Below are 12,393 nucleotides of genomic sequence, written 5' to 3' on the forward strand. Positions count from 1 at the left end.
CTGTGGGTGGTGCAAAGCCTACAAAGCTCTCTGCCCATCTCCTTTGTGGTATGTACTGTACAAAGGAGCTACCTAGGCCATCCGTGCAGGAAAGAGCTGTGGTTCTTAGCAGGCTTTCTTTGTGTGCAAGTGCATCTCGTACTTCTCAATGTCCTGAGAGCTGTCTCATGAGGAATCTTGGACCTGTCACTTGCATGGAAACAGGCAGATTCTTTGTTTGTGGTTTTAAATAACTGCACTTTTCTATGTAAGGGTCTGCTGTGCCATGTGGCGTGTGATTGTGTCTCTGGCAGCAGTCTGGGCTGAATTCGTGTGGTTATTCACTGACGGGGAAAAAAACCTTGGATCTTTATTTTAAGGAAGTTGTTTCTGAAGCACAATAAATTCTAATACTGACAATCCCACTTAATCTACTTCTGCTTGTGTGAAGCTGGAGAAAGCATCACTGTGTCTTTTCTCACAAACATTCTCTGTTAAAGAAATGGATCTTGTTATGAGGTAGACAAATGACACTTTGCGGCAGAAGACTGAAAGAATGGCTTATCGTTTTCCAATAGCCTTGCATTTGATGGATTGAGAAGTTTTAAACTTTATTTTAGAGGGAAATATGTGCCAGTATGTATATGCTTAGGTGCCTTGCAGGAGTTGAAACCTTGTATTTGCTCACTTAACCTAGTTTTTCTTGCATGCTTAGCATTTCAATACATTTTGTTTTCTGCTATCCCTAGCACTGCTGCTGAAGCTCAGAGATCTGATCATCATCTGGAGGCTTTGAAATTACATAGTCTTGCATGCCAGCATTTGCAGGGACTCTCCAAAGGGTAGTTCAAGTTGGTGCACTATTAGAAGTTACTCCAGAGTTTGATTGCGTGCAAACTGTGCAGCAGTCAACCGCTTTTTCTCTGGAGGCAAGATGCTAGGGATAATAGAACAAAAGCATCCCTCGCTCAGTCTGCATCTGTAAAGATGCAAGTTGAAGGTTACGTATGTTTCTTTTAAGACAAAACTCAAAAGAACCCGCACACCCCTTCCTCAAAAAAAAAAAAAACCCCAGAGCCAAGCTTCCCCACCCTCAAACACACACACCCAACGTCCCGTCCCCCCCCAAATAAAAAAAAAAACAAACCCCAAACCCTGAACCATTCCTACCTGAGGAGAGAAAGCAATGAGGGTATGACTGTTCACAATCAGGAAGAAGTACTGCTGTTGGATGTGATGTTTGGCAGTTGTTTGTCTTCAAGGCTCAAAGCTTATGGTATAAAACATACAGCTGCTAGTCTTTTGTGCCTCTTGGACAGTTTTTTCTTCTGCATGGCTGTGTCAATGTAGGGTAATTATGTTCGGGTGGGTTACTTTCTGCCTATTTGTATATGTATATGTTGAGGTGAGAGCAACTACTTAATCTCCTGCATCAGGAGCCCCCAGCTGGCATTATATTTTAAACAGGGGTTGCCTGTAATGGAACAACTCTGACTGGTATTTTTTGGACAGTCTAACAGTGGGTAAGCAGTTAAGACAATTGACATTACAGACGCTTGAATATTAACAGAATCCTTGTCTGCGAAAACTGGCATGTAATTTCAAAACTCTTGAGGTTTCTACACAGGGTTAATATGCATCTGTCTGAAGCAGATCAGCTTCCTGTCTAGTCCCTGGTGGTTGTCTCAGTAAAGCTTCCTGGTTGCTGCATTGAAGGACTCAATAGAAAATGTGCAGGTAGCCTGATATGTAGTTAGGGCACAGTTCAGCTGTATCTCTACAGCTGCAAATTGTCAGGAAGGTTGTGCTGCAAATTGTTTGGATGAGCAGCTGCTTGCTGTGAAAAAGGGGGAAAGCAAAATGCTGTGTTTTCTGCATAGAAGATGTAGGATAATAGCTGAAGGTGGAACACTTTGTCACACTGGTGTTGTTAAGTGGCTGATGGGCCTTGCTGGACCCTCCTGAGTTGCACTGTGGTGGGTGGGCTAGCTGGTCTGCATCTGAAGTTGGCAGCAAAGTTAGAATAAGAGCTTAGATAAAACCCCCTTGTATTTACCATTCCTAGTGCTTCTAATTTTTGACTGTGTTAAAAGGTTTCAGTATGTCTCTTCTCAAAAGAAAAAAAAAATCAGTCTCCTAAGGGACCATATAAAACAGACATTACACTTCTCTACATTATATGAAACTCAAATTGTTTTTAACTACTAAGAGATGTTAGAATCGTAGAATCATTTAGGTTGGAAAAGACCTTCAAGATCATCGACTTCCAACCATCATCCATGCTCACTAAACACGTTACATGTTTAATAAAAAGTACTCCCGGCTATTTTGCTATGATGGACAACTTTTCTCTTTTTGTGTCAAAGGCTGGCCAAAACTTGGATAAAATGGATGATTTAGATAAGCATAGTGATTCTGACTTGAAAACATCAAGAGCACAGAGGACTAGTAGTTTCTATTACAGAGCATGTAGGCTATGTAAAACATGTAAGAGAGATTCTCATTTAAAGCTTTCCATCACCAAATACGTGCTGCTCTTGGTGGGACAGGGGGATTAACAATAGGTTTGTGCAGGTGTACTTTCCTGTATGATCAAGAAGTAAGAATTCAAGATGTAGGATACTTTCAAAACATCAAAAAACCCCTAATAGAGAGCATATTCCTCCCTCACCTTGTACAGTAGATATCTTTGCATTGGCGTAAGACCTGCCATTTTTATTTTATTTTATTTTTTGTTCTCTTTCATTTTGTTTTTTTACAGACAGGCTGGTGGACAGGAGAGCATCTTCAGATAACAATGTGGAGCCACACTCTGCTCCACAGAAAAATCCTCCTGAAGATCCCTTTGGTTCTGTTCCTTTCATTTCTCACCCAGGCAAGTTACATCTGTAACATCACTACCTCGTATATATATATATATATGTCTACATACATACGGATATCTCTTTCTCTGTGTATCTGTTGAAGTATGTACATCCAGTTAAATGACCAAAGAATGATAAAGGTATTGAATGCCTCACGACAGTAGATTGGTGTTGAAGAGATTTTTTAGTGTGTTTATTACCTCCAATTAAAAAAAACCACTTCTGCATCAAATTCCTGGTACTCGTACAGTGTACGGATTATGTAGTCTTCGCAGTGCGAATACATTGGACCAGTGCAGTGTGAATCACTTGAGTAGAACCAGAAGTGCTTTTGCTAGAGGCATATTACTTGCTAAGACTAAATTTTGCTACTTCCCTGTAGTCTGCTTCCAACTCGTGCTGTTCCTTTAGTTCAGTTCTCCAGCCAAGTTAAGCCTGTAAGCTTCTGCTGCATTTAATGCATAGGTTTGGTACAAATTATGTCAAAACAAACAAAATATTTTGTAATCTGTACACTTGAGGGCAGGGGGGGATTTGTTATTGTTTTGCAGTTCGGCTTTGGCTATTTTTACCTTGGATGGAACTAAAAATAACATGGTATGTGAAAATTGACTGTGAATGTGGAACTGCATCATCCTCTAACTTAATTGCCAGTTTTAATGTTTGCTTGATCAGCACTTTAATAATTTTTTTTGGTACCTGTGCCAAACTAAAGCCTACGTGACAGTTAAATGCTAAAAAGACCTTTGGTTACTGATGGAGCCACTTAGGCGCCTGTCTACATTTTCTTGACAGTGCTTCTGTGATAAAGGTGCCTTAACATGACTTTTAAAAACTATTCTTAGAGAAGTTCAAAAGCTCAGATAAAATGCCTTAAAATAAATCATTTGGGGTCAACCTAAGTTAGCATCTGTGTTTCCTTTCACTTTCATCCTGCATTCCCGAAGATTGTTAACTGGGGCTGCTTAATGCTCGCAAGAGCTCTCGTACAATATGTGGTGAAGAGTTACCAGGATAATGCTGTGGTATTCTGCAAGGCAGTTTATAAAAATACTTCTGTATCTGTGTCTGCTCATATTGTTAGAAAGACTTGAATTTATTCTGCTTGGTGTATTACTGTGTTCTTAGTTTCTCTTTTTGTTCTGGTCATTCGGAAAGGACAAGTTTACCTTCTATCATCCTGTTAATATTCAGTTGTTCCATACAGTGTGAAAGCATTTCTTGAGTGAAGATGTTTGCTCTGTAGGTGCAGTCTATAGGTGGCAGTTTAGAAGGATTTATCTTAGAGTCTTCATTAAAGAGGTTGCTTTGTTTTAAAGGTGAGCGTAAATTCACATGCAAAACGAGCAGTAATAGTTATACTTTATCTGAGATGGTGACTATCAGGTGCTTAATCTCCTGTTTTGAGTATTCGTACGCATGTGTCTAGGGATTTTTTTTTCTTTCCTCATCTTATGTCTTAGAAATGTATTTGCTCATTATTGTTTTCCAGATAGTTATAATACAGCTTAGGTTGTCCTGAATGGTCTCGCTGTATTATGTCATATGTTTTATTTTTGTTACTTTGAATTCAAGCTTTCATTCTTGACATACTAAAAAACAAGGAGAGATGCCTTCTAAGGGAAAAAAAAAAAAAAAAATCAAATTCCATCATGGCTGAAAAACCAGACTGCTTGAGAAATGTTGAGTTGGTTGTGAGCTGTTAACTGTTTCACAGGAAAAAAAAAATTATGTTTTTCATTAGCCTTTTTTCTACTGAGTCATAACTGGAATTTGAAGAAATTTACATAATGGCTTGATGTCAAGGAAGGTATTCTTAATTCTGTGTTAACAGTGAATTGCATTTAGCAAACAAATCTGCTATGATAAATCTTTACATCTGAAGATACACCTTTAAAAAGCTGGTTTGTTTTCCCCACGGAACTGTTCTTGGAAATGTCTTGAAATGAGGTATTGTAAGACAACTAAGAAAAGGAGAATGGTGCTGATGTAGACATGTTTTATTTCTAGTTGAGGACTTTCTAGGATATACTTGACAAATGTCCCTAATATTTTGATTTCCTCTCATGCTGAACATTTCTGTATAATATGATCCTTCTGGTTTGTTCCTTTCGATTGTAAAACATTTAACCGAGAAGTAAACCACATGCCTACCTTAATCAGGGCACCAAAGAAAAGATGAGTGAATAGAAATTGGAACAGAGGTTTAATACCTTGAGTGCATTTCCAGCGTTTGGGTGAGAGTCTGTCTTGATCTAGTTAGAGCAGAAGTTTCACTTCCTTATTGTAACGTGTCTACAGTGCAAATATGGAGTGTGATCACTGTTCACTCAGGTTTCTGACTACTGAATGTTGACTTCTTGAGTTACGGTGAGATGAATTGTTGATGTTACCAATACAGACTGTTTAAAACAAAAAAAATAATTTTACTTTCGTAGGAAGTGACAGTTCCTACTGAAGATGTCTACTACGGTATTAACAACCTTTGAGTTGGAATTGTGGTCTTTTTCTGCTTTTTTTTTTTTGCTGTGTGACATATGTCTCAGGTTAGTAAATGCTGTTGTATATGGACTGTAGCCAAGTAGTCACCCAGAGTATTTCTTTTGTTTCGGAGGCTTAAGGGTTCTCTGCTGAAAGCAGCACTTGACTAAATACCTAACTAGTTTCTATCATCTGATGTGAGGTAGCGGCAAGAAGCTGAAGATCTTGTATCATCTTCTGACTTGACATAATGTGAAGTGCTGGTAGTCCAGCAAAACCAGTGCTATTGGGTATGTTTATATGTGTCCAGGAAGGTGATACAGGGGTAAGGGAGATGCAGAGCTTGAAATTTGAAACCTTTTATCATCGCTGGAAAGGACCATGGGTTGCTGAGAGCTGTGAGCCCTTGGGATTTTCCCTGCGGAGCTGAGTGCATTTCAGGCCACTGCTGCTGCAAGGATCACCGGGAAGGAGAACCTGGAACTGGATGGACTAAGGCAGCTTATCTGTCAGAACTTCCATGAATATTCTTCTCAGGTGGGAATGGAGAGCCAGCAACAACATGTATGTCACTTGACAGGCTATGCAGAGGGAAAATAGCAGTGTGAAATGAACTAGCGCATTATTGGGTTGTTCTTATTGTAGTTGATAGGAAAACAGCGTAGAAGCACTTAATGTTACTCATGCTTAGTGTATATCCTATTAAAGTGTCTTCACAAGTACTACATGTTAACTTGCTATACACACTGTTTTGTGCCTAAATGTTTGTGGAAGTTAGTCACAGCTTAGAACTTGAGACGGCTGGAAAAGAAAATTGGCTTGAGAAAGAATTCCAATACTCAATGTGATAGAAACAAAACTGGCATTGCAAACTTTTTGTGAAAAAGAGAAAAGAAAGCACAGTTGAGTAGCCAGCCCTGGGGCATTTAGGACAGGTGCCTAACATGTGGAAAACAGATTCTGGTTATTGAATGCCTGAGACACTGGATGGTAACAGTGGAAAAATTAGCTTCTGAGGTCAGCATTTTGGCATTGAAGCTTTTGATTCAAGTGTGTGTGTGTCAAACAGCTAGTGTTGTAACATCCTTTGTTAACATCAACTTGAGTGTTTCAGAAACTCAGAAGAGACACACATTTTCTGCATTCTTCAAATTGTAAGAAGGAAATGTCACGAATATAGTACAGTTTGCTGTTGAGTTTTACTCAGTGGCCTTTTGCCATCTTATGTTTGCTGACAGTAATTCTTTCTGGGATTAAATTGGGCTAGCTTGGCTTTTGCTTCCTTCAGCTTAATATGGGAATTCACAGAAGTAATAAAAGATTTAAGGTGATTCTCCAAATGACATGAATGGACTGTGTGAGAAGTGGAGATGTTGGGAAACCTTGACTGGAACTTCTTCGCAAGTGCTGACCTGAAGCTGTCTGCTAGGTGTTTTGCTCCTGTGCAGAATGTCAGTGAGCTGTCTTCTGGCTTGTCTTATTGGGATATGGTTCTAGATCAGGTCATCTATTTGACTGTTCTACTGAATGTTTGTAAAGCTCACTTTCTATACTGTAGACATGGTGCTTCTTGATCAAGTCACTGTTGAGTTTTCTAACATACACAGGTAACCCCTTCCTAGTCACCACATGCATGTTCCCTCTGCGGAGACCAGGGATAAAAGCAACTTTAGGTCTGTAGTGGCTTCCTTTTGACTTCCAGACTTCCTGCACTCAGACTTGGTAGTGTCTTTAAATGATCATTATAGGTGTCTGTCTTGGAATAAGAACAGTTTTGTGGTGTGGTATGTAACTTTCTAGTCACAGCTGTGTGGATCTGGCAGAACACCAGCCAGCTGCATGCCAGACAGCAGTACAATGGAAATCATCTGGCGACTTGGACTCAATATGTCCCTGAAAGGACTCTGCTGCAATAGCTGATTATTAGCATTCACTGTGTTGCAGCAGAAGAGCGCGTTCGTCTGGCACGAAGTGATGTGGGTGACAACTAATCATTTGGTTACTTACTTGTATACTGCTTCTAGCAGGGTTTAAAACCACTGCAAGTTTCTGTCCCACAGCTTTGGAGCCCTCAAACTACTATGCAGTCTGCAACTTCAAGTGAAATGCAGCTCACTACAATTAAGGAAGAAATGACAAACATGAGAAGAGGAGAAGCAAAAATATTTGAGCCAACTTTCTCTACAACATTAGAACAGCTCACGCCATCAGTTCACGTTTCTTCCGCAATTGATATTACTGAATTGTTTGTTAAAAGACGCCGAGACCCACAACTTGATATGGCTGTTGTACGGTGTTCCAGATTTAGCTAACCTGACAATTAAATTAAGCTCTTATCAATGTTTGTACTCGCTGAAAATACTGCTTATGTTACTCCATAACCTTTCCTTGGCTATGGTTTCAGGTATTGCTGAATGCAGATTCAGGATCTTGCCCTGTATCAACATAACCTTTAGACTTTAGCTTTTCGCGATAACACTTCCAAAGTATCTTGGAACTTATTCACACATCACGAGAATAAATTATATGTGTGGGCTGTACCAGTTGTGTGCTTTTTCTCTCCAAAATAATGCACTGATGTGTTGGGGTTTGGATGGTTTTTTGTCAAATCTTGGAGCATTCATGGACACCTTTTTCTTTTTTTTTTTTTTTTAAATGACACACTTCAACCTGTAGAGTAATTACTTGAAAGAATATCTAAGCAATAGATACTAGGCAGAAGTGGTTTTTTTCCTCCCATTTTTGTTGTTCTTGAAAAGAAAGGTGGTAAGCGGTATAAATCCCTATTACAATATTCAGCAGCTGCTGCTCTGGCTGTTGTCAAAGAAATAGTGCAGATTTAGTTGCAGCATGCCGGTAATCCTTGGGCCTGACATGTGGCAAATTGTTCTGAAATGATGGTGGCAGTATGTTACCAATTCAAAGAAAGCTTAAAGCCCTTATGCCCTGCTCTTTTGCCACCCCCGCAATACCCTAAAATGATGAACCAGCAGAAGGCATGTAATTACTGCAGTTGTTAGAGGGAATTCATCCTCTTATAATCGGATGTCTTGAAAAAGAACATCAGAACAGAAAATTTCCTTGAAGATTGCGATCTTCTTATACGATTAAAGATGTTCCACCTGCCTTGCATCTGAGGGAAGAACGATTGTCTCCTACACGATGCAAACCTGATTAGAAGTGTAGTAATCTGAACAGTACATTACAAACAGATGTTACTGAACATTTTGCAGCATTTTTTTATAAATATATATCTGAACAGTCTCTGCAGCAGTTTAGGTTGAGAAGATTGCATGAAATCAATGTGACAGAACACTTCATTTTTGAAATCTGTTTGGCCAGAGCGTTAAATTGTCATTAATGAGGGAATTTTTCCCTTTTGGGGCATTAAGTTTCTATTTGTAGTGCTCTTTGTATTTATTTAGTTTGATAACTTCTTTAAAAGTGAAAGAAGGGGAACTGTAGGGTAGAAAAACAAAAAAAAAATACTGCTCTCATAGGTTTAAAACTGATAGCTCTATGGAGGATATTTTTGTTTCTTTGGTTTGGTTTTAACACCAGTCTGCTGCCATTTTCTCCCTGTTGCTGGGACTAAACCTAAGACACTGCAGATGAGAAGGTGTGTGCAGAGATGGTTTCTTCCATGAAGTTTGGCTATGTTGAACTACAAAATGTTTACAACTTTTATCTTTAGACTAATGTCTGCCTGGAACAGATGGCTCTGTTTGTTTGTTTACACCACCTCAACACAAGCTGAAGAAAAATGCAAGATATGTGCTCTTTCCTGAAAAATACAAATGTGGGAGCAGTGAGGTCACCACTCTTAAAATACTTTAGAAACAAAAGTGCTTTCTTGAAAACTATATAGCAGGAGCAATTGCTGTTCCCAGCGTTATCCCATGTGTACTGTTTGCTTTCCTGTTTTAAGTTGTGCATGTAGGGTTTTACATGCTGGGTCTGAAATTTGAGTACTATTGAGCTGTTACTGTAGCTTGTGTGTTTCTAATCACTGCACAATTTATTATCTCTTCAATAATTTTAAGTCTGTACAAAATACAGGAACCTAAATTTCCTGCTGTGATAAAGAAGTAGTATTTACAGCTCTGGCAAGGAGGTGGTGCATAGGGAGGAATCTCAGAGCTGAAGAGCTAGAAATTCAGAAACCCTGTTCGGAAATCATTTGTAGTGAAAGGAGGGATTTGAAGCTGATGAGCGAATAGGCACTTAATTGCCTGGTGCTGTGGTGATGTTACGGCTGGAAAAATGAATATGCTTGCTTAATCTTTGAGTGGCCTCAGAATCGAGGTATTTGAGAAAATGTTTTCTTGTGGGCAGGGACAGACCTTTAGAAATACACAGGCTCAAGCTTCCTTTTCCTGTGTGTTGCTTGATTCTAGCCATTGTTTAAAAAGGGTGTTGTGTGCTATATTCAGTGTGCGATGGCTTAGGCCCGTTGCCCCGAGTAGAGCAAGAGGCTGCAAAACTGACTGGTGCCAAGACAGAGTGCTGTGTGGAAAGTATTGTGAAAATGAATACACACTTCAAGTTTTTAATACTATCCCTAGTTATTCAAGCACCTTCCATCTCTCTGCCTCTGTTTAAGTAATGTGCTCAGCGTTTCCTTGAAGAGTGGTTCAGAGCTCCAAGTATGTGAACAAAACACTTAGCTTCATACATAGCAAGCAGGCAGTCCCTGCGTTTGCTATAGAACACGAATCTCTAGCAACTGGGGCTGCTCCATGAATTGTTCCTGCCTTCATCCCAGTCTTCCTAGAGATGGTATTTGTTACACTCAAGAAAGGAAATTTAGAATGCTAATAGAGATTCATTAAAAATGAGGTTGTCTGCATTCCCCAAATCAGCTGCTGCATTTTGTCAGCAAGAATAACATGTCTTGGTGGGTGTATGAAGAGATGTTGGAATAGCTGGTGTGTGAGCACTAATACATTGGGTACGGTTTGGGAAGCTGCTTTAAGTGTTTTGCCATGTGTTGTCAAGTTTGGTGGATGTATGTTTTGTCCAGTGAGGTCTGTTACTGAGAGCTAAATGCCGTGTGGCTCAAATTACTTGTTCAGCCAGTCAGTAGCTGTTGGTAGAGGTTGGTTGTTTGTCTTGTCGGTGTCCTTTGCAGTTTGTTTTCCAGGGAGTGTGACTGTGGCAGCAATTACCAAAGAATATTTAAACCTTTGGGGAAGTCAGGTATATTGGATATATTGTGGCTCAGTTCCTGTCTTTAAAAAAACCACTTCATAAATTGTTTTCTGCATATGGAAATTATGTACCAAGGTATAATCGTTCCTTGGGAGTTTTAACTCATGTGGATGTTGACATACATAAAAGGTTTGGGTGTTTTGTTGTGTAAGTGGTGTTAACATCTAACCTAGAAATACTTCCTCTTTCTTCTCCTTTTAAGTGTAATTTCATTTATGTTAACATTAGTGTTTCAGTAAATACTGGAAGCAGCAGGATTTGGAAGATAGGGCGTTATATAGTGCGATGTGAAGGCTGTACCTTAGGGAAATCTAAAGTAAGCTGCCAAATAATCCACATTCTAATTTAGTGGGTAAAACAAATATGTAGTATGTAAAATTACAGTAGATAAGAAGCAATCTGACACGAGAAGCAAAGAAGAAACAGCTCAAAGCCCTAATCACCTGATGTTTTTGGTCATTCTAGTCATCTTGTTTTTAAATCCATACATAAAATACATTACTGCAGAATTTTTATTGTTATTTTAAGTGTAATTGCAGCAGAGCAAAATGGCTACTGGATGAAGAAATCGACTGTGAATTCCTTTCAGTAAAAGAAGAAATTTCTCTTGTGAAACTTAATATTCTGGTCTAAACTGGAGCATAGGAAGGAAAAAATCTGACTTGGCTTGAAAGTTGCATGCTAATTTCCTTGTGAAAGAAGAAACTACCTGAGAAATTATTTTGTGTATGGTAAGAACAGGAGACTCATGAGCTAAATTTTGGCTGAAGAATTTTTTTTTTCAGAGACATAACTGGTGCATACATCCATCGCCAGCTTTTTCAATCCTATGAACACTTTGAGACGATTAAATTTCAGCAATTGTTTAAGAAAACCATAAATGGAAGGCATTAGTTTTAGTTAGGTGAGAAGGTCAGTAGTCTAGCATGGTGCTATGACTAGAGTTTGTTAATAACTGCTTTAATGAGGACCAACCCCTGCCCCCAGGTTTGTGTCAGATACTAGACATGTCAGAAACTCATACCCAGCGCTCAGGCTGTACTCTGTTGCACAGCATCTCACTAGTGCAGGCGGGTGCCTGGATGTTCCTCACCAGGTGAAAGTGAACTCAGTGGGACCGTTAGGCGATATAAAGTGATTGTCAGGCCGAGGTTTCGGTGGCGCAAGCATCAACTCAGTTGGTTTTGCCATTGTTCTGGTCCCCCTCTGAAGGTTGCTACCCACCTAGTGTTCAGCTGGCAGTGACTGTGATGTGGTCTCACTTCCAAGTATTGCATACAAATTTTCGGTGTGTCTGCGAAGAGGTGGATTATCATTGCTGCTGTTAGCGTTACGTGTTCAATTATACATTCTTAAAGTGGCGTGGCTGCTGTGTGATCTGTGTCCTAGAGGAAAGGACATCTCAAGAGCAAGTATGCTTTCCCCAGCTGAGTCCAAGTGTTTCGCTTTTCCTCCTGTTCGTTTTCTTCAAATAGAAAATTGACAGTCAGTTAACGCTCCTGAAAACACCTCAGTGCAGCAGTGGGGCTCCGACACAGGGAGAAACTTGTTTTGCCTGTGTCTGATGAGTGCTATACCAATGGTACCATGCAGGCTTATCTGGTCTGCATGCTCTTGCCATCTTTTTTGTTTACTGATGTGAAGTTTTTACTGCTCCTAGTATTTTGAAGGCAACCACCCCACAAAAGAGTCAGCAGTGAATTGTTCTCTTAGCTCTAGTTGTCAGACATTAAATAGCGGGGATGAAGGTGTTAGAGTAAAATGAATAGATTAATTTCTTTACAATAGACAACCTGAGCTGACAGATCCTATTTAGAAACAAACACCAAAACACTTCTCTCAAGTTAAAGTAATACCT

The 12,393-nt window shown here is 39.6% G+C and overlaps 1 protein-coding gene across 3 annotated transcripts in view; it reads left to right on the forward strand.

The window, feature by feature from the left end:
• BMP2K (BMP2 inducible kinase) overlaps positions 1-12,393 on the forward strand; it is a 66,980-nt gene that overhangs the window by 47,433 nt on the left and 7,154 nt on the right. Inside the window, exon 15 of one of the 3 annotated variants that reach the window (XM_069778840.1) lies at positions 2,741-2,854. The exons of 1 other annotated variant lie outside the window; for it this stretch is intronic. In XM_069778840.1, the coding sequence (XP_069634941.1) occupies positions 2,741-2,854 (114 nt within the window). Of the gene's footprint in view, positions 1-2,740; positions 7,865-12,393 lie in introns of those variants that run through there. One more of the 3 variants, XM_069778832.1, reaches the window with a different exon arrangement.

Source organism: Haliaeetus albicilla, chromosome 1, assembly GCF_947461875.1.
Source record: "Haliaeetus albicilla chromosome 1, bHalAlb1.1, whole genome shotgun sequence".
NCBI lineage: Eukaryota > Metazoa > Chordata > Aves > Accipitriformes > Accipitridae > Haliaeetus > Haliaeetus albicilla.